Below are 23,005 nucleotides of genomic sequence, written 5' to 3' on the forward strand. Positions count from 1 at the left end.
GCCTCAGTTAAGATATTTTTATATTTATATACGGAGCTATTTAGAAATGACAAAATAAATTTAAATCAGTATCATTTCAGAAAAATGCTGTTTGAATCAATATCTGAAAGGCAAAATAAAATGCGGGAAAGCAACTATATGAAAGGCAAGAGTACTCAATTCTCATGACTGGTGTGTTACAGGTGGATTTTTTCTCTGCCGCTAAACTCTGTAAAATGCTTGTGAAACGGAACAGGTGAAAGTTATATAAAAGTTTGTATTTCTCTGTTTCTAAATAATCATCACTAAAATATTACCTGAAGTTTTGACATAATGTATGGTTGACTCCTCCGAGTTTCGCATTGATCTTCTGAAGAATATTAATAATGACCTGCTTATTCCATTTTCTCTTTACAGTGTCAACTTTTATACATTGAGTCAAGAGGCCGACCTCCAATTCTGCGTACGTCTTAACAATTTCTGAAAAATAAATTCCAAAAAATTAACGACATTTTACACTCACCTGAAATGTAAAACATTAAATATTTGAACTGCAAATTTTCTTATTTATGACAAACTACCATTGCGATGAGAAGAAATGTTGAATACATTTTACTTGTTCGGATCGTTGCCTGCAGAGTAAACTTTAGAGAAAGGGGGCGCTCCAATTCCCTTTCTACATATTCTTCCTTGCAGTTACTCGAAAGGGAATCAATAGTGATGAAATGCCTGATGGAACTAAAGATATTTCTACATAGAATACATTGTAGGGTCTTTACTGTATCGTCAAGCATGTGCTTCTTCAAAGAGATTTCCTCCCAAATTTGCAGTTTCCTACTCAACTTCACTTGTCAATTGTTTTTATTTGTAAGTTTTGTATATACAGCAAAAAATTATTTTTTTCCGAATGTATTAATGTGAAATTTCCAAATTCATGCAAGTGAATTCGATGTTTATATTCACTGTAATAAAAATCCATTATCTAAGAAAAATATCTCTTCCGATAAACACCACCTTAATGAAGACACGTGTAGGGCGGGGAGGATTGCGTGCTACAGTGAAATTTAGAGCTATGTCGGTGGTAGTTCACTACCAGAAGTGCCACCCCTACCGAATTGGTCTAAATGGAGTAGCCAGACGAAGAGTGTTCTGGAAGAAGGCAGCAGTTCTCCAGTAGCCAAGTTGGCGGAAATCATAGTGATTAGTACGGCAACTTGGACATTAGTCCCAGGCGTGGTCAGAGTGACTTTAACGACTAGGATATTGCGGGGCAGAAGGCAACGGGAAACCACCATTTAGTTTTTCCCTAGTTTGCTGACAGCAGAAAGACAACATATGTACAATGGTCTTTCGCAGGTCAAAATAGTTCCGGAGGTAAAATATCCCACATTCGGATCTCTGAGAGGAAGATGGCTTGGGAAATATTATTGGACGCCAAAGTAACAATATGGGGAAGATAGATAGGGACAGAAAGACATGCAAGACCAAAAGGTACACGAAACGTTCGAACCATGTTATAAGACGGGAAATTAGAAAATCTTAAAGAAATGAAACTAAATTAATCTAGATTTGGTAGTAGTGATACACACATATGCACCGGCGACTTCACATACAACGAAAGAAGTAGATGGAAATTATGAGAAAGTAGAAGAAATTATAGACAGGGACAAGAGGGGTGCACATGTAACTGTAATGGAAGATTTCAATGCAGTTGTGGGAGAAAAAGCAGGAAGGTAGTGTCGTTGGCAAATATGGTTTAGGCGAAAGAATTGAAAGGGGAGAGGGACTGGACAATTCCTGTAGACAGAACTCACTAGAACTGGGAACACGTGGTTCAATTAGCACAAGAAAAGAGGACGTACATGGAATTCAAATCTGTTTCGAATACTGAACAGAAGGTTGTATGAAAGAACAAATGAAAAAGTTGACAAGAAACAGTTCGGGTGCAGGAGAGATAAGGGCACAACAGCGGCAACTGGATTATTAAAGGTGATCGCTTAAAGGTTTTTAGAAAAAAGGAAAGATATTTATGTGGTATTTATTGATCTACAAAAGGATTTTGACCGTGTGAATTGGGAACTGTAGTTGGGAGTTTTAAAGAAGATTGGGTTGGAATGGAAAAACCAAAGACCCATAAGAAACTTATATATGAATCAACAAGCAAGTGTTAGAACAGGGGAAGAAATTACAGAGGAGAGTGCAACTGGAAGGAAAGCTTGACAGGGATGCCGTCTCCAGCCAACAATATTTAATATATATCTAGAAGAGATGCCTACATAATAAACAAAGAATTTCGGTAGGAGGTAGAATGATTAGGCGTATACGGATTGTAGATGATATTGTGCTAGTTGCGGAATCTGGAAAGAAAGTCAACAAGATGTTAGAAAACTTGAGGAAGAGTTGTGAAGAATATGGGATGAAAATAAATGTTAAAAAGACAAAAGTCAAGGTGATTGGAACAAACCGGCCGTGTCAAAAACATTAGTAGGAAGGGAGAAAATAGAACAGATGGCTAGTTTTCAATACCTGGACGGTATTATTAGTCATGGTATGAAGTGAGAACAAGCAAGGATAGGAATAAAAGCAAGGATAGGAATGGCCAAAGAGGCCTTTATGAAAAAGAAAAGACTATTTTGTGAGACCTTCAATAAAGAGTTGAAAAAAAGACTCATAAAATGCTTCGTGTGGAGTATTGTGCTGCATGGGGCAGTAAAAATGGCTGGAAGCTTTCGAAACGTGGGTATGGAGAAGAATTGGAGAGACAAGGTGTCTACTATTTCAGACAAATACAATTCCCTGACTTTTCCAGATTTTCCAGACCAAAACAAAATATTTTCCAGACTATATTTTAGTGAAGTTAAGTAACCGCTATTTTCTAAACACTTGCAGTTTTATATCTGTTCTCTTAGTTGCGACAGCTGTTATAAAAAACGAACAACGGTAAAATACGTATCTATTTATTCCTGGCAAGAACAATACTGTTAAATACAATGTATTTTTTGATGGCCTCCCATTTCCCCTTATAGCCATCCCTTTCCGCTCCTTGTTTTAATACAACTAATATATATATATATATATATATATTTTCAAACACAAACAGTGTGAATTACAAAACATACATACATAATACACAAAGATGCGAATAAAGATTTTACATTTTATACCATGAACTCGTGCGGTAAACTCAATTACATAAACTGGACTATTCAAGTGATTTACTTCTATAAGTTTTATTATTATTATTATTATTATTATTATTATTATTATTATTATTATTATTATTATTATTATTATTATTATTATTATTATTATTATTATTATTATTTCAGGACATGAAGTAGGACTAATACATACACGACAATACACATAGATATATGGATATTAACAAGGATGTCGTTGCAAGATACAAATACTGACAAACATTGTGGATTTGAGTATTCTAAATTATAAAAGTATTTTGTATTTACTATTTCTGTCTGTACAGAATATTTTTATAATCTAGAACACTAAAATCTACATGAGATTTCCAATTATGATCACGTTACTGGATCTTTCTCTTAAGATTTTTCATGTGCTCATCAACTTCGTTGATTTTTTTTTTTTTTTTTTTTTATGCCTTCTCAAGGAATTTTTCTTTCATTTTCTTTAGTTCTTCCAACTCTCAGTTCTTCAGTTCTTCAGTGCTCTCTCTTTCTTTAGAACGATTTTTCGCTACCTCTGCTGTTGCCTGCTTCCTACTAAGAGTCTCTTTCCATTTGGCATTTGCACTTTTTGCTGCATGAATTAATTGTTTTGAGATTGGCATTGCCTGAACACCTCCGTGGAAGGCGGCAGCGTCATGTACTATCCTCTGCAAAACTAAAGACTCTTCGTGTAGATTATCCACAAGAAACTCCTTATTCAATAAGAAACTGAGTCCAACGGAAGCGTTTCCGTGTGATAACACTAGAATTTTCTTAACGCTGAAAAGTTAGTGGATTTAGTGTTATCAGGAATGAAGAATCACAAGTGGTCTAAACGGTCCTTAGTCACGTCAAAATTCTTCATTCTTGTGATAACTGAATCTTGAGAACAGATTTCACTGTAGAGTCGCTTCACTTCATCAGCAGCAGGGCCAGTCAAATGATGATTCTCTACAAGCACTGCCAATGCTACGGTTATTTGTTCCTTCCCAAGTGTCTTGTTCAAAACTGAATCGGGAGAGAGACATGTAGCGCCATAAGTAAGTCTGTATTTTAAAGGTGATTTACACAGAATCTTCTTACAGAAACCTGTTAAAATATGCAAACAATCCCTCCGAAAACGTAGGATATTCAGTTCAGATAACTTCTTTGATTTTAATGCTGTAGGTTTCTGATGCATGACGCTCAAAACTGAGCCACCGCGGCTCCGCTACTCAAACAAGGAGTAAATGTTAGAACCTGTAGGAAAGAAACAAAAATGTTTTGAAAATAAAATCTTTAAGTTTTACGTCCAACGTTTATGCCGGCTAGGCTAAAGGAGATGGCGATGATGAGAAATGAATGAAATGGTGGAATGAAGAAAGTGGGAGGAAACGGGAGAATTCCGAGAAAATCCACGCACACGGTGTTTGCCCATCACAAAGTTCATTTGGCGCGAGCTGGGATCGAACCAAGGGCCACATGCTCCAAAGGTGAACGCTCTATCACTGAGCCACCGCGGCCCCCAAAAATGTTTTTGAGTTAATGCATTTCCTGACACCTTATTTACAAAGATATTATAAAAGATTTTTATTTTATAATCAGTCGAAAACACGGAGTGTTTTTGTGGACATACTGTATTGCTTCCGAATTGTGACGAGACATCCATCTGTTCTGACTTTCTAGAACCAGGAAATGTAATAAACGGTGGAAAACACGCGTGAAAACTTATTAGATGAGAAGTTTTGTATTATTATTTGGTGGTTTTCGATCATGTAACTCAAAAGCACGAAATCAAGAAATTTGTTATTTGAGAGCTTACCTACGAACGGAATTCATACAATATTTGCTATTTGTATGAATTCAATATTACAGAAGTAGGATGAGTTTTATTATATATATATATAAACGAATGGAACTAAATGTATGGGAAGTTCATGAAATAAAAATATCTCATCATTTTGGAAATTCTATCCCTGAAAGAGAGAAGACGAGGAAAATTTAACGATTACTAAATGTTTCTTCTTAACCGTAGCTATAAATTCACAAAATTTCAATGATAACACTTTTCTCCAGAGAATACACATCTGTCATTCACTTGTACAATTACAATATGGAAGACTCGAAGAAACAGGGGTGCTGAAGAAGAAGGAAAAGTAAATTTTGTCTAAGATATATATGAGGTACGATGCACGAATTTGTTTAATGCTCAGGTATTTTATTTTTTAAATTTTTTAAATTTTCTATCAATTAATACTTGGGGTCGATTTCCTCATAATTTTCGTTACTATTTTAGCAGTTTCACTTACTCTTTAGATGTTAATGTATTTCACTCCTCACTTGTTACGGTGCATTAAATTGTTGATCACTTTTTTAATCAGCTTACCTATTCGTAATCATTATTAAGTTCTATAAAAATGAGTTTCATAAATATTTTTTTCTTTGTTTTGTATATTATAAAAAAAGGTAGTGGCGTACTTGTGAATGTTCTAGGAAGCTGTGCAAACTGGGGAGAGGCAGAATCTAAAAGGTGATCTGGTGAAATTATATATATATATATCTATATATATATATATATATATATATATATATATATATATATATATATATATATATATAAAGAAAACGTAAACAAAAGCTGAATCTTCGTAGTGCTGAATAACATATTTTGTAAACTATGCGTGGACAAAGTAATCTAGTCATGCTGAAGTAAACTGAAAGGTAATTATATAATTGTGCCTGATTTTAGTACTGAAAATCATATTAAAGGTGTGTTAATTCTACAGTGATCTCTACGAAATACGAAGATTGTTTACTTTTATTTGGACTGCCATTTACATTACCCTAAGTTGATAGACAGAAGTGTGCTCACTGATTGTGGAAAATGGTGCTACACAGACGAGTGATTACAAAGTGCACTTAATGAATAAGTGTTTTCCCGTTTGAACTGTTAGTGCTGTAATTTTCATATTGTATACTATGATAAAGTAATAGCCAAGTATAGATGAAAGGTAAACCCGGACACAGTTGTTGAATTTCTGAAACTTTGCACACGGAGTCCCTAAGGTATACATAAAAACATACTAAAAATTCGCACCTCTCCCATGCTTGTTTCATCGAATATGACGGCAAAACCAATATGGCTGCCGTCACACTTGCGAGACTATATAATTTAATATTTCTCCGTTTTTCTTTGTTCTTGTTGCATTTACAGCAGAAGTGCCTCCGAACAAACACTTAACAGATTATTATGAATTGAAATATATTATTAAAGTACACCTCGGTAAGTTATGTCACAAAATTATGAATAAGTCGAAATTTATTATATAAAAGCAAATTTGAATTTCCAATCGCATTACGCAATAACTACTGAACAACTTAAAATAAAACTTGGTATGATTTTCAACCTTTGCCACGTTTATTAAGTCAAAATTGCCCACATCTGGAATTCACAACAAAACTTATACCAATCATTGGTGGTACGGTAGTGCTGGTTAGTGCTCAAGTACAACGTTGGTGGTATATATGGAAAATTATTAACAAATTAAAGTGGCGAAATCGGATTAACGTCAAGCCAAAATCGCCAAATAAGCTTTGCGGAAAACGAAATGATGTCAATTATTAGTGGTACATTGGTGCTGATTAGTGCTACAAGCAAAACGTTAGTGCACATAAGTACGGAAAGTTAATAACAAATTAAACAACTATTCTGGCTTGACATCAAGCAAAATCGCCACTTCTACAAATAAGCTTTGTGGAAAAAACGGAAAGGGTCTCAATCGTTAGTACTACATTAGTGCTAGTTAATGCTACAAGCACAATGTTAGTGTTCTTACATACGGAAGGTTATTAATAAACGCGGAAAACAAAAAGGGTGTCAATCGTTAGTGCTATAAGCAAAACGTTAGTGTTCTTACGTACAAAAAGTACAAATCAAAGTACGATTCAAAGTGCATACAGCCAAAATCGTCACTTTAACAATAAGCTTTAGGGAGAACAAAGAAAGGTGCCAAGTGTTCTTACGTACGGAAAGTTAACAAATTAAAATGCACCACTTTTACAAATAGGCTTTGGAAAGAACAAAAGACTTGTCAGTAGTTAGTGGTACATCAGTGCTGGAAACACAACGTTACTGCTATTACATAGGAAAAATTATCCACAAATTTAAGTGCCTGTCAAGTCAGAATCACCAGACTGCATATTTCAATGCTCTCATTAATTTTAGGTGAAGAGAGACATTTTGGTTAGTTCAACAGAAAGCACATCTTTCTTACAACATAGCACTATATTCTTTCCTACGATTTGAGTGCATAATAACACTCTGGTGTGGTATTTAGAAAGTATTTGAAGGTTTTATACCTTGTCCCACTCGTTTACATTATGTATTAATTACAAGAAACCTCATTTATACTTTTATAGGTAAATATTTATTGTACTTACGTCGAACTTGTGCTATTGGAGGAATAATGACAACTGCTAAGTTACACTTCATCTCCTTAATTGCTTGAAATGTCTTGATCAAATAACTCAATTTGCCGGAGTCGACTCTTTCAAATCTCCAAGGACTAGGACTATCTACATTGTATTCTCCTGCACAGTTAAAAGTAAGCCCCATTTCCCTGCCTCCATTAAACAAGCCATCTTTTACCTTTCTGTAAAATAAATAATTAAATCATATAAAATTACAATTAAGTTATATTAATTATCTTATTACTCTTTAATATCTACTACATCACATTTGTAGCTGATATATTTGGAATGCTAGAAAGCGAGACAACTGCATTTAAGATGAACGACTATATCCAACAAAAAGGCTATATGAAAAGTAAAACGTGAAATGTGATACTCGAACTACATGAGGATCACAGAAAATCAAACCCAGGTCTTCTTTACAAAACTATACCCCATGAACGAACTCAACTGCCGACAATAGTAATTCCTAAGGAAAGCTTTTAAACAATAGTTAACAAAGCAACTTAAGTGAAAACCCAGCAGAAGAATAAAAGTAAGATTTAAACGCATCATTATCCATTAAAAATCACTTTACACACACATATTATATGAAGAGGATTATCAATTTAATGGAAACGCCTTAACCGGTTAACTTACCAATTATTTCCAAAGGAGCCTTTCAATTTTTACCTATTTTTTATTGTTAAATTCTAACATCTAACATCTTCTAACATTTTAGGAACAAAACGAATGGCAACAGTGTGATTATTTTTACTGAAGGCAACAATGATTTACGTAAGCCTAAAATGTGCTTTCAATAAAACCTCGAATATACTCGAGCTTGTAAACTTTGTACCGTTCAACAGTGATCAATTGTAATAATGCCCGAATATACTCGAGGTTTTAAATTATTTGTAAAATTAAAATATCGAATATACTCGAGCTTTTCAGTTAACCGGTTAAATTAGAAACACCTCAAATGTCTAAACTGGCAAATCGGGCGGCATCCTCAGTGCCAAACTGTTTATAGTAGTGTGTACTACGTGAGGAGCAGTAAAACGGCAGTGTGCAGTAAACTAAGCACACTGATACTGAAAATTGGGCAACCTCTCTGACTTCCAAAGAAGGCAAATTATTGGTGCTCAGTTATATAGCGCGAGCCTGACGAAAGCGGCAAACGTATTAGATGTGTTGCGAGCAGTAATGTCCAAGGTCATAAAGGCCTACAAAACTCAACTATATTGGCGAAGAGGAACAATGGTCAGTAACAGGTCTCGCCGAGTACTACAGCGAATCGTCACTCCGAACTGTTGTACGACTGCAGTGCAAGAGACTGAAGCAATACTCCGACAATCTGTGTCGATAATCATAATCCGCCGCGAGTTACATGGCATGGATATGAGGGCTCAGTTCCAGCGGGTAAAACCATTGATAATAAAGGACTATGATGTTTACACAATGTCAATAGTGGTACGAACATGCAATAAGGGTCGCTGTTCACTGCAAACGTGTGATTTGGTCGTATGAGTCATCGTTCAGCTTATTTCAAAATACGTACGTTGTTCATCTCTGGAGTATACCCAAAGGAACGTATGATCCGCAGTGTCTCTGCCCAAACGTGAAACATTACGACTGTTTTGTGATGCTGTGGACCGCTGTAGGTTCTGTGCTGACACTTACCGGTCTATCACTGCGTATGAACATATCGCTATTTTAGGAGATCATGTGTATCTTATGGTCCAGATGTTCTTTTCCGGGCAATGATACCATAATTCAAGATGATAATGGGCTCATTCACGCCTGGAGCTGTTGCGGCGTAGCTTGAGGAACATTGGGACCCACCCAATCTCCTGACCTAAACATAATTAAACATCTGTAGTCCGAATGAAGACAAAAATCTGCCATGAATCTCTCTCACGGAAGTGAATGATGTGTTGCACGTGGAATGATGTAATATTCTACCTGCTGCTGTTCACAATCTGTACTACTCCATTCCGCATCATATCAAAACTGTTCTAAGGGCAATAGAAGATCCAACGCCATATTAATCTGTTAAGTTGGCCTTTTTTAAAAGTGTTTTCAATTAATTGATGAGCCTATATCAACAGCCTATTACGAATATTCCTCAGATTAATCAGAGAACATCTCAGATTGTGATCGTATATTTAATCATATGTTGTATATTTGGAACAACATTTTGTTCAATTATATCTAAACATAACCTTCCGAACAGTTATCAAAATATCAAGTAATTTTAGGAAAAATTATGCACTAGCTCTCGTATTTTACAGTGATCATGAATTGTAGAATTAATTATCATTTCCGTTAACAAGAATATTAATAGACCTGCACTCTCTTGGAAGTGGTTCGAGTGTGAGGATTTATAAATTTGGACATGATATTAATTTCTACACAGGTTGATGTAAGAAATATCAAAGCAGTAAGAAATATCAAAGCAAATCAAAAACATATGGGAAGAGTGTATTGTACACATATACTGCTAGAGAAACACGTAACCAGGACGTGTTTCATCAGCTGAGATTCTACTACATTTTCGTGACTCCAGTCTTTAATACGCTCATAACGTGTTCATTTGATTACACAGTTTATGAGCAGAATGACAGGGAAATGGGACGAAATCTAGAAGATAAAAAAAAAAAAAAAAGCCTTGAAAACAATTAGGCAATAAAACAAAATTTATTATGTAGATTGTACGTTTCCAAGAAATTATATGAATTTATTTTTCATTGAAGAGCATCTGCGTGATAAAACGAACGTCATTCAATGCGAATCAATATCTTAAAATGAGATATTGAAAAATTATTTACAGGTATTATTTCATAAGTTAACAAAGCACGAACTTCAGGGATGTCTTCAACCACGACCGCATTTTTGTAAACACGAAAATTTTGAGATATTATATCTCAAACAACACCACAGTCACGATTGTAACTTCGCAAAGATGTGCTACGGTTATCGAAAACGAGTTTAAACACAGGTATACGTTACCCTATTCTCGTTCGATAACAATTCTCCCGAAAATCATGGAAATCAATCACAATGTTTTTCCTTACAGAATGTTCTTGACTGTCCTGAATCAATGCAGCTTATTGTATTCGTTCTTTAGTCGCAGGTGACGAAGAACCAATGACTGAATCTTGCTGTCACAACGCGGTTTGAGTATGACATCATAATTAAGTATTCCGTCAAAGTTTTGATAATCCCAATTTTGTTAACCAAGTAACCCTAGGAAGTTGAAACACGAATATAAGGACTGATTGACAGGCTGTAGCTTGTATCATGTTAATAAAGCAGTCAACAACTGATTTCTCAGTGAATGTGCCAACAGTCATCCTTCGTGCAAATGGAAGGAAGTCACGACATCAATGTGCCCGAGATAAATAGACTGTTGTTGTACAATCCTGTCACGTAATATTGTCTTCATCTCTTTATTCCCGAATTTGAATTCGTGATTAAGCTGATATAATGTATTTTATAGGTCTTCAAATTTCATTGTTCCTTTTAATTGTGCTCTTTTTTTTTTTTTTTTTTTTTTTTTTTTTTTTTTTTTTTTTTTTTTTTTTGTAGAAGCATTAAGAAGTTGCGAGAGTTGGGAAGGAGAAAGAAAATGCAATGTGGCATCACTGAAAAACGTGACTTCATACTGAAACAGTATTATAAATATGAGGAAAGCTGTGCAGAAGTTGGTCGTAAATTCCGTACTACATACGGAATACAGAGGTGTCCGTCAAACATGCAAATGAAGAGAATCTGTGCAAAGTTTGAAGAACGTAGTTCAGTGAGGGATGCAATCAGACTTTACACTATCGTCGTGGTTGCTCCCAGGGAAATATCACAGCCGTGCGTGCGAATGTTCAAGAGAACCCAAACACATAAATTCGCCTCCGTTCACACCAACTGAACATTAAAAGAAATACATTATTCAATATTTTACACAAAGATCTGCATTTAAAGGCATACAAAATACAGTGATCTCAAGAGATGAAACCAAATGATCACGCACTACGTTGTCAATTCGTGGATTGGACCCTAAGGCAAAAAAAAAAGTAAATTTTTCAACATCATCTTCACTGACGAATCCCGTTTCCGATGGATAAGTGAGCAAACAAAACTGCCGATATGGGATACAGAAAATCAACGAACTGTATTCGAGAAATCAATGCAACTCCATAAAGTAACAGAGTGATGTGGGTTTTGGGAAGAGAGTCTGACTGGTCCATATTTCTTTGAAGATAGTGCTACTGTCTACGAGTCTCGATATCGAATGATAATTATACACTTTTTGTGGAATGCAATGGATGTCGCCACAATGTGGTTCGAACAAAGCGATGTCACTTGACACACTGCGACTGCAACAATTGATCTTTGGAGTGGAAAGTTTAGGGACTGCATAACTACATGTAGGAGTGATATCAACTAGCTACCTAGATCATGTGACCTGACACTTACAGAATTTTCTCTGGGCCCAAATGAAAGAACAAGTGTATGCCACCAACCCACAAACAATTCAAGACCTAAAGGACATTCAGCAATTGATGTGAGTTCACGCACAAGCGTCACTGAAAATTTTAACAAAAGATTGGTTGCTTGACGCAATTCCAGGGGGGTACCTCTTTTCTGACATAATCTTCCATTGTTAGCCGGGACATGTGTTCTTTTCGTTCCAATATTAAATTTTTTACTTTCCCAGTCTTTTATGCGTTTATTTAGCAAACTAACAGTAATACTGAAATTTGAATACCCTTAGTTGTGCGAGCAGTTTTCAGAGATGGAAATTTGACTGAAGAATCCCAATTACAAGTGTTCTCTCCTCGTCAGTTGAAGTGAAACTGCTGTTGTGCTTGCTATTCTTATGCTCAGTATTAGATTTACTTTCTCATACCTCGTGTCCGGAGACGAAGCACTAAAGATACTAACAGTATTTATGAGTGTTTCGTAGAACCTCTCGCAATGTTTCAATACTTTGGAGCGTCTACATGAAATCCTTTCGTAGATGAACTAGGTTGGAATGATCTTCAAGGCTTCGGACTCGAGAAAGCAACACGATATTCTGAAATGCATGTCTTTGTCACCGAAATCAATGACATCTTTAGGCTACGTATTGCCTTGGAATGAGCGAATAGCCATATCATAAAACACAGCGACGATATCTGTATGCAAAAGAAAGTTTCCATCTTTACTCCACGTCAAACTTATGGAACGGATCACTGTGGAGATATTGATGAGTCAAAGGCCAGTGTAGTTGGAAACACGAGAACAGCTGCAGCTAATGATGGCGAGCGTCTTCTTTCCTCGTAAACATTATCGGTGACTGTTTTTAATCGAACCATTGACCAACTTGTTTGTAGTCCGAAAGTTGCTCTTAAGCATCAGCATACAACTGATAGTAACATGAACTTCTTTACTCAGTTCTAAAGCTTGGACAATCGTTATTTTTTCCGTTTCTTTAGTTTTATTTATTGCTGTTAGTATTGCGAACGGTTGCTTCAAATCTCCTAACATCCGCTTGTTATGTTGTTTCTTAGGAAGAGACAGATGAGTTCTTTCTTGACTTATCGAGTAATGTCTTCTTCCGAAAGTAGCTACGATCCTTTTGGTAACTTCCTGTAGTCTTCATTGGTCGACTTGTCGCGGGCCAGTTGACGGAACTTCCAGAATGTGATTTGGATCTCGTTGTTACTATCCTGTACCATACTATTTTATACAATAATTTTCATCCTGAACGACCTACATGCAGCTTGACCCTTACAAATTTCCTCTCTGAACCTCTTACCAACTTAAGTATCTGTTACTGACGTATTTTTAAGCTCTCCGCAACTGCTTGATCTTTTAATTGTGAACAGTTGACAAAGCTCTCCAAAGATTATATATATAAAGTCTACCGGAAAAATCACCGCATTGAGGTTTACTTCCATTAAACGACAGTGAGCATTATACGTCATTAATCTGCAGGTCACTGAAAACTCGTCAATGATTATCACATATATATTTCGAAAGGATCTTGGAATTATCTTAAAATTTCATCAGTCAGTTGTTTCACACCTTGATTAAATATTGGTATCCGGAGGACTAAATGGATAGTTCGAACGAAATCAATAGCGGTACCTTTACCTGAAAAACCCATTATACTGAAAGACTTTTTACCAACGTTCTCTACCAGTATCGATTTTTTTTTTAATTCATTGCCGTACCTTTTCCACTATTAGCAACACCTTGGACAATGCACCTTCTTTCGGTAACTGGGGTACCGCTTAATATCGATTAAATACGTGATTTGAATAACTTGATCAGTTTTGCTTGATTTTCTTTGAAGACAACTTGCGAATCAGGATAATCCTAATCATCTGTGTCCTTTTTTTTTTTTTTTTTTCACCTCTCCTAAAATATTATCATTCTATTAGTATCGTGATCTCTGAATGATCTTTGAAGATTTAAAAAAAAAAAATCTCGATAGAATACGATTTTTTTGCTGCAACAAAGTGCAATTGTTACATTTGTTATTGCCTGAAAAGATCCTCCCTGCTGTCAAATCAGTAACGAGGAGCAACACTTTCGGCACTGCTTTCTCAATGCCCTAGGCTAGTTGACAAATCCGTTATTGCTGAAAATGGGCTTACTGTCATTGGGACTGTCCCAATCAGCTTATTGATTCCTAAAACTATAGATTCGACAGCATGTCGGTAATTTTAGACACTTCGTTTTTCACTCCTTCTCATCCCAATGCCGATGGGGCTGAACTTAGGCTTAAACGGAACTGAGAGTATTACTATTCACCTCAACGACTCCAAAAACTATGGATTCAACACTAATATCGGTAGTTTTCAACTATTTTTAAATTTCATTCCCTTCTACCTTCTAGGGATGCTACGAATGTCTTGTCCATAGTACAACATCAGGAGTATCCTACTAATTTCACCGATTCCGAAAGCTACGAATTCCATACTACTATAAGTGGTTTTTGATTGTTTTTTTTACGTATCACCCCTTTCCCTGTTAAATTGTCCAATGAAATGATTATGATCAGCAACTGTTGTTTTGCATGATTACATATTACTTTAAGTTTATGCTAATTGTTTCTTACATTTACCAAATAAGACTTTCATACTTTTTTTCCTTTCCTCTTTTGTTTCTACTAATAACTCTTCTACATCATCAACCTCTTCTTTTTCATATAAAATTATTCTAAATGTTCGTATCCTTCTTCAATTTTCTTTTCTAAACAATTAAAATATTTAAACTTTCTATCTTCTTTTCTAAGAAGCGTAAAATTTCTTCAAACGTTCTTTCACAAATATCAAAATTGTCAACAGATTCAAATACATTTTTCTTTTTTTCTGTAAGATAATCCATAAGTATCATGTCCATGTAATCCATGTATCGTACATTTTTGCTATTTTAATCGGTTCTTTTTTTTTATTTTTCTAAAATATATCTGCCACATCAATGCCTACGTATTTAACAGGTTTCCTTTTATAAGAATTTAAGATACTTTTAACATAGTAAATAAAACTGTGACTATTAATTCTACAAATTTTAAGTAACATAATTATTCCTAGAATACCGTAAACATCGACCTTACTGTAAGTCCCTACAAGCATATTTGTCGAGACAGACAATAGCATATTCGCACGTCAACGCTGCAGTGTGGAACGCACTAGCGTTCCATTCTCCCCTTGACGGTGTCTGCACCTGCAAAAGAAAATAAATAATATAAATAAAATAAATAAAAATAAAAATCTCATTACGAATTTAAATGTGTCATAGAATTTATATTAGATAACGTGAATGCTCCATATTAGTAACTGAAAGTAATATAATTACATCGCTTCAATTCAGAAATATAAATAATACAGTAATTAGTGCATACTTTTCTGCAGCATAATCACACAGCTAATTAATTTGTCAACTCCCTGATAATGTTCTCTTGCTAATAAGCAGCTAAAGAATCACACACAACAAGATGAAATAGACGTGGTGAAAATTAAATTTGCGATTTTATTTTTTTCCTATTTATTTTAAGACATTACGAACTCCTGTTACAAGAATGTTTTAACGATAGTATAAAACTTTCAACTTTCTTTAATTACTAGGAAGTTTGACTGATGAACTTCTACGGTGAAATAAGCAATCATATTTGGTGAATAAGTAACAACGGTACTGTATATCATAAATCACTATGCGAACTACTTAATACAAGTTAGCGCTCTCGGTAAGTATATGAAACAAGAGTTCTTTTTACTAGATTTCCATAATTCAAGATGTGATTTTTTATCATTAAGGAAAAATTGTACTGACGAAGTAGGTACGAATATTAGTGCACTATCTATATAAAAATAAAATGTTAGCTGAAGGATGAATTTTTTACCAAAGATATATATTTGAAAAGCAGAAAAGCCGATGTTGTAATAGGAAGAAAGAATATCACTATAAGTACTTTTGCTAAACGCTTTACAGATGAGGAATGATGAGGCGTAGGAAGAAAAGAAAGTGTAAATTTCAAGAATTAATTGCGATGCGTCCAGATGGGTGGTACTACCTTGGAATGGAGGGACATGTAAGAATGTTTCTAAGCTGAGGAAAGAGTGAGCTTAACGGTGGCTTACGAGAATATGAATTTAAGTGAAGAAATTAACCAAGAAAACAATAAAATGAAAAGTAAAAATTATACATGTATTCGAGAATATAGGGGGAAAATACTGGAAGAGAAAAATATGAATCAATGCAGAAATTTACCACAAAATAATAAAATGTTATGAAGAATAAATAAAATAATAATTAAAATAATGGAAGATAGTATAGAACCAAAAGCATGAAGAAAAAATAGTGGTAAAAATAAAGAGAAATTGGCAAGCAAAAACTAAATTAAGAAAAACGAAGCGAGTTTTCGGTTGGTGCTATAATAAGACAGTTAAAACCAAGACGGCGATTCGTAAATAGAACAGCAATGTTTCTCCCCGTTTCTTGCATAGGGGTATGAAAGAGTGTAGGATAGAACTTTCGGGATAATTTTGCAGAAGTATCGTCATATGTACTATTATGATGAGTTGTGTATTTTGAGATAGGTATGATAGCTGCAGAAGTATCAGTGGTTGTTGGACTCAGTTCGGAGTTTCACCAACATCGAAGGTTGGACAGTGGATAAATTTGAGAATGTACAGGTTGAAAGCCTCCGGAAGAAAAAAAAAGAAAAAAAAACTTTAGAACAGGGCAGTGACGACACCAGCTTTAATTTCTTGTAGGAGAGGACAGAGACATGTTTGGAGGGGCAGTATTTATTATATACCAAAAATAATAGTTCTATATTACTTAACCTACAATACATCATGTGTAAGGTAGACCTGTCGCTACGGGGGGACTCACGGAGACCTTTCCTCCCCCCAAAATTTAATCGTGCTCTCCAAGTGAAAGATCAATACTAATCGCTTGATATGTTTATATCAGGTTTGTTAGTTTAGAAATATCGTTAATCAATCAGTGCTAGTTTTCATTTCAGGACTCAAATAGGACAAAGGCTGAAATAACGGAAGGGAGGGGATATAACGACACCTCTAATTATAGAGGTATTTCAATAGCAATTAGCAACAGTTTTGCGAAAATTTGACTAAATCCAAACGCAACTTTGATGGCCAATAACTCGCGAACCAAAGATATGCACGTCAAAATCTACTTACACGCCAAATCTGGTCAAGATTGGATTAGATATGTAGGTCGCGTGAGATACACATATTATCCTTGGATTAGTGTTTATATATATATATATATATATATAAAGGACGGAAAGAATTGCAATTAAAATTCTCAAAGTTCTACATTTAGCTTTACAGATGATTCGTTATATAGGAGATTGTGTTCATTTATGAGAAGGAACAATATGTTCATCATCTAGTCCAAAATCCTAAAATTAAATGGCAAATTATCAAGCTGTGTGCCGCTAATCCTAGTAATAAACAGTTTCGCTAGTAAATGTCGATACTTGAGCTATCAGGTGTTAAATTATGCAGGCAATTTGCCGATTGAATTGCAATTTAAAAACTGCATTGTCTCAAATTATTTTAAAATAGGATAAAATCAGAAACCAAAATAGAGCAGTAATATGGTATGGAGTTTGGAGTGGTTAAACGAACTAAATAATAAATTAAATTTCTTAAATGTAACTGATTAGAGCTTGTAATTAGAACATTGTAATTAGAGCTCGGGCGGAACATTTAGTATAAAATAATCTGAAAAATGAACCAAGAATTCTCTTTATTCATTTTATTTCATTATCATTGGCTGGGGGTATTGCATCAGCTACAATTATATCGCACTTCAAGCACGAAGAACGAAATTTTATTGTAAAGTGCATTAAAGGTAATGTATATTGAGAAAAATGGCATACAAACAACATTTCAAAGGTACCTAAAAAAATTAAAGTCGAGTTTTCTACCGGCAGGTTCAGAATTTCCTAAGATTTTACCTCTCTAGGTGAACATGCAAGCAACTGTATGAAGATACTGAACAACTACAAACATACACACTCTCACTCTCTCTCTCTCACTCACTCACTCACTCACTCACTCACTCACTCACTCACTCACTCATTCACTCACACACACACACACACACACACACACACACACACACACACACATACACACACACACACACACACACACACACACACACACACACACACACACACACCTACCTCTCTCTCTCTCTCTATATATATATATATATATATTAGTGCTGTCGATTTTTTGTGACATTTGCGGTTTTCGTTTTTTGAGAAAACCGGTTTTCTGAAGACCGAAAACTGCAAATGCGGTTTCCAAAACCGAAACCGCAAATACATGTCGAGAAGTCCATGTCGTATCATGAAATACAAAAACACGTGGCAAATATATTTTTAAATTCTATTTCAGGGTGGAACAATAAATTCACCCAGGTGCCCCCTAAGGGGGGTAGAGGGGCAACTTGAAAAGTTTAAATGAGACCCCCCCAGGTTTTAGTGCAGATTCAGATGCTACACACAAAAATATATAGCTTCTACTGCAAACATTTTTGTATATTCTTGACAGATGGCACTGTAATCGCGAAAAGTCTGTTTTATTGAGTAACGCTGCAAAAAGATCGGAACAGAAAAATATCTCGAGAAATACACATCCGAGCATGAAAAAACAAAATACATGTCAAATATTTGTTTGATTTCCATTTACGTGTGTGTAAATCAATGCTCCTTAGCGCACAACTTTGAAGGCAATCAAGTTCCACCCGTACAAAATTCATCTGATACATGAGTAAAATGAAGATGACTTCGACCGTCGTATGGAATTTGTGAGCAAATGATGAGGCGCATTGATGACGATCCTAACTTTCTCCCTAGAATTGTTTCCTCAAACGAAGCCTCTTTCAAATTAACCGGTCACGTTAACAGACATAACTGTAGATTTTGGGCTGACAGCGATCCTCATTGGTCGGTTGAAGCACATACCGAATACCCTCAAAAACTGAACGTCTGGGCGGGAGTGATGAACACCTCCATAGTTGGACCATTTTTCATTGACAAGAATTTTAATGCTGGGAAGTATGAAGATATGCTGCGGAACGACGTACTTCCAGCAATTAGAGACATTGTAGCGGATAACTTAGCCGAAACGTGGTTCCAGCAAGATGGTATACCACACCATTCCCACACTATGGTGTAAATGTTAGGCAATTTCTGAATGAGCAATTCTCCCAAAGGTGGATTGGTAGAAGAGGTGAAATTGAGTGGCCAGCTCGTTCTCCTTACTTGTCGTCACTGGACTATTTTCTCTAAAGACATTTGAAGAATCGTGTGTGCAAAAGGAAGCCTACCAACTTAGATGAACTTCGGCAAAGCATTATTGACGAAATTGCACTCATTGAACCCAATGTCATTAGGGCTGCTGTACCAAATTTCACAATACTAAATCCCCACGTTAAGCGGGTTTGCATATCCAGGCTCCTAACTATGAAAACATTTACGAACACTCCAACCCCAATCATTTCACAGATTCAACCTGTTGCATATAAGTTATTAGGACGTAAAATTGAATGTAGTTTATACGAAAAAGACCTTTATGCATTGCAAGACCTGTAACGCCCAAATATTCACCACAAACTTATAGTGGTATCGACATAAACAAAACAAAACAAAACAAACAAAAAAAGTGTGGAGCAGGAAACTACTTTACACAAAAGTCTAAAGAAGCTCAGTGAAAACGTACGAACTGGTCGAGCTGTTTGGGCCAATAGTCTATCATAAGTTTATGTGTTCAAACCCTGTAGGAAGTATTGGTTTCGTTTTTTTTTTTTTTTTCCTTAACAGTGTGTTCCTATTTTCATCTGAGGACTGTAAACATTTCTTTGAATAAATCTTTGGCAACTACGTTTCCCTCAAATTCGATTAGAAGGGAACATTATATGAATTGCAAATCTAAAATCCAAAACTGAATACAAAATATTAAGTATGTTCAATATTTCATTATTATCCTTTGATTTATAATGAAAAACTAATTATAAGCATTGATGACTTCAGAAGATTCTCCCCAGGTAATGGTCAATATATGAATGAGAGGAAATTGATAGAACATTATTAGTCCACTTTGAGCATGATCGAAGATATGGCCACGAATTTATGTCGACAGGGTCTCAAATTCTCCCACAGGTCATGCCCTAAAAATCAGCACTGTTTCAAAGGTTTCCTTAACAAATACCTAAGTAGAATATTACATTTATTTCTCGTTCTACGTTTTGAAATGACAAAATTATAATTTTAAAGATAATTATAATACGATAAGCATAAAGGTTTATAGAACTAATGAAGTAAATAGTATTGTGTAAGTTATCGGTTTCTAATCGGATTAAAACTAGAATATTCGTTTGCATCGCACTTTATAAAGTAAATCCTCTCTCTATATAATTCTTACTGGAAAGTATGTTTAACTCCAATTACTTAATCAATATTTTTAATAATATATTTTTATTGTAATATTTTTACTATTCAATGTCGTATACACTTCATTTCCCAAAGCAAAACCTCGCAAATGTATAGTGGGCTAGTGAATATTATCAAATAAATTATCATTTAGTTTACGTAAATACTGCATCGCCTGATTTGAAACTTCGTACTTTAACTAATAATAATAATAATAAAATCATAGCCATATCTTATAAAAGAATTTCAGGCTTACTTAATATATAGATTCAACGTGGTCTCTATTCGAAGTTCTATTTATTCGAATCCGATAGAAATACAAAGAGAAACTTCGAGAACAGGTAAAAGAAAAATGTTACTTTGGTGGGACTGGAACTAACCTTTAAGAGTTCTTTCAAGTTACAAATGCCTTAGACACTTTGTTTCTTGTCTTTAAGTTAACTGATTCACTGAACGTATCTTAGTAAGTTGTCTTTATTTTCTACTCGGTTATACACGTTTTACAATCATTTCCTTTAAGCTTGAACGACAGGAACGCGAATGCAAAACATTTAGGTCAATTAAAATTCCCCCACCGGGAATCGAACTGGGAACCCCGTACACCAAAGGCACACGTGCTAGCCACTAGACCAGCGGTAAGAACGAATGAAACCTGTTTTGAAGTGTCTGAAATTGATGCCTATTTCGCCCTATGTCTATTGATGTTTTTATGTTTGCCGTATTCGGTACTTTGAGGAACGACATATGTTATTATATAGGTTCTATTACGTATTCGTCCATAAATACTATATAAATTATCAGAATTATTCATGATCTTTCAAGGAAATTCGGTGGTGCATGCACAGTAGACGGACAGTGTAATTTGAAGGTGAGTTCAACAGAGATTATGTATTTCGCCGACATTATTTAATAGCTATATAGAAGAGATAGCGACCTAATGAAGATGGGATTTCGGTAGGAGATGAAGTCATGAGGTGTATACGGTTTGGGGTTGATATAGTTGTTGTTGCAGAATCTAAAAAGAAAATTAATAAGATGTAGAAAACTTGAGAAAGGCTTCTGAAGAATATGGGATGAAAATAAATGTTAGAAAGACAAAATCCATGGTGATTGAAACGAAGCGATCCACTGATTGATGTTTTGCTCTGTCAGCATTTTGTGGATGTGTTTTATGTAATTGTCTTCACTGTTTAGTAATAAAGTTACGAGAGACATCATCCTGACTCCTCCCAATACCCAAACCACACCTTTCGTGACGTCTGGGACTAGCTTCTAAGGTCTTCTGGTATAGTCGCCGAGCCCGGGGGCTTTCCTTAAATAGGCCATGTTACTTCCGCCTCGGGGAATCGGAGTTGGATTCAGATTGGAGTTGGATTGTGGAATCGGGTTTGAATAGGAGTTGCTTTGGACTCCTCCTTCGATCCAGTGGATGACCGTTGCACCTTGCCAGTAGATCAGGACCTGACCTAGAGAGAGAGAGAGAGAGAGAGAGAGAGATCGAATCGCCGGAAACCAGGACACCAAGGAGAATCTGACGCACGCCCGGACGTCATAATGAAGGTATTCCTTTCCTGACCCAATATTCCTATCCCAAATCTTATCTTCTTTTTATAGAAATTCCTCGTAAATTTCTCTTGTATCCCTAATGATCTTATACTTCAAAGGACAGCCGTCCGAACCCAGTACCCGTATTACGAGCTGAATTCCCCACTTTCACTCTTCTGACGGCTTGTGTGTAGGTGGAGTTTCCTTTCATTTTTCCTCCCCCACACACCCTTTACATGGTGGAGATGTGGCTTTCTGCCCTTTCTTTTTACCCCTGTTAGTGTCTTATTTGGTGGAGAATTGTTACTGTTAGTTTTATTAGTGCATGTTTTCAGTTTTCGGTTTACTAGTAGTGCATGCTTTTTGGTTTCTCTGTTGGCCAATAGATGTTGTTGGGGCAGGCATTTCGGTGCCAAGTCTAGGTGCCTAGTCCCGGTGCCTAGTCTAGGTGCCTAGTCCGGTGCCTAGTCCCGGTTTTCTTGCGGGAGTGTAGCACACGCACTCCGACGATCGATACCAGTTATTGAGCGTATCTCCGCAACAGACGGATGGTTTCACCAGAGTGGAGGCCAATAAGCTCTCTTTTCTATTGGGTCTTTCGCATTTCACTACTTATGCAGTGACGCATTTTTGCCAAGTCTGTGCGAGATTTATTGCGGAGGTATGGACGTACCACGAGCAGAACCTTGCTAAGGGCGTAGTACTGTACGAGGAGGGTTTCACCCTATTGTGAATGCTCTTTTGGTGTGCGTCTTTCTTTTGAGCGAAAAGTACTACTCTAGCGTTGAGGCCTGTTGGTCGAGTCTGCACACGGATTTCGTTGCGGTTAGATGGAATTTCTGACCGATCCGATTTCCTCGTTCAGGGGCGTAGTAGCGCTAGAGTCCGAGAAGTTCACCTCAAGTGG

General features: G+C 35.8%; 1 protein-coding gene across 5 annotated transcripts in view; it reads right to left on the bottom strand.

Annotated features, from left to right (window-relative positions):
• Window positions 1-23,005, bottom strand: part of LOC145686285 (protein argonaute-2-like) — a 279,317-nt gene that overhangs the window by 71,003 nt on the left and 185,309 nt on the right. For all 5 annotated transcript variants that reach the window (XM_081759418.1, XM_081759417.1, XM_081759419.1 and 2 more), the window contains 3 exons: window positions 15,193-15,302; window positions 7,581-7,792; window positions 297-459 (listed from right to left, as the gene is read on the bottom strand). In XM_081759418.1, coding sequence (XP_081615544.1) covers window positions 297-459; window positions 7,581-7,792; window positions 15,193-15,302 — 485 coding nt within the window. The remainder of the gene's footprint in view (window positions 1-296; window positions 460-7,580; window positions 7,793-15,192; window positions 15,303-23,005) is intronic.

This window comes from Thermobia domestica, chromosome 5, assembly GCF_964235325.1.
Source record: "Thermobia domestica chromosome 5, izTheDome1.hap1.1, whole genome shotgun sequence".
NCBI lineage: Eukaryota > Metazoa > Arthropoda > Insecta > Zygentoma > Lepismatidae > Thermobia > Thermobia domestica.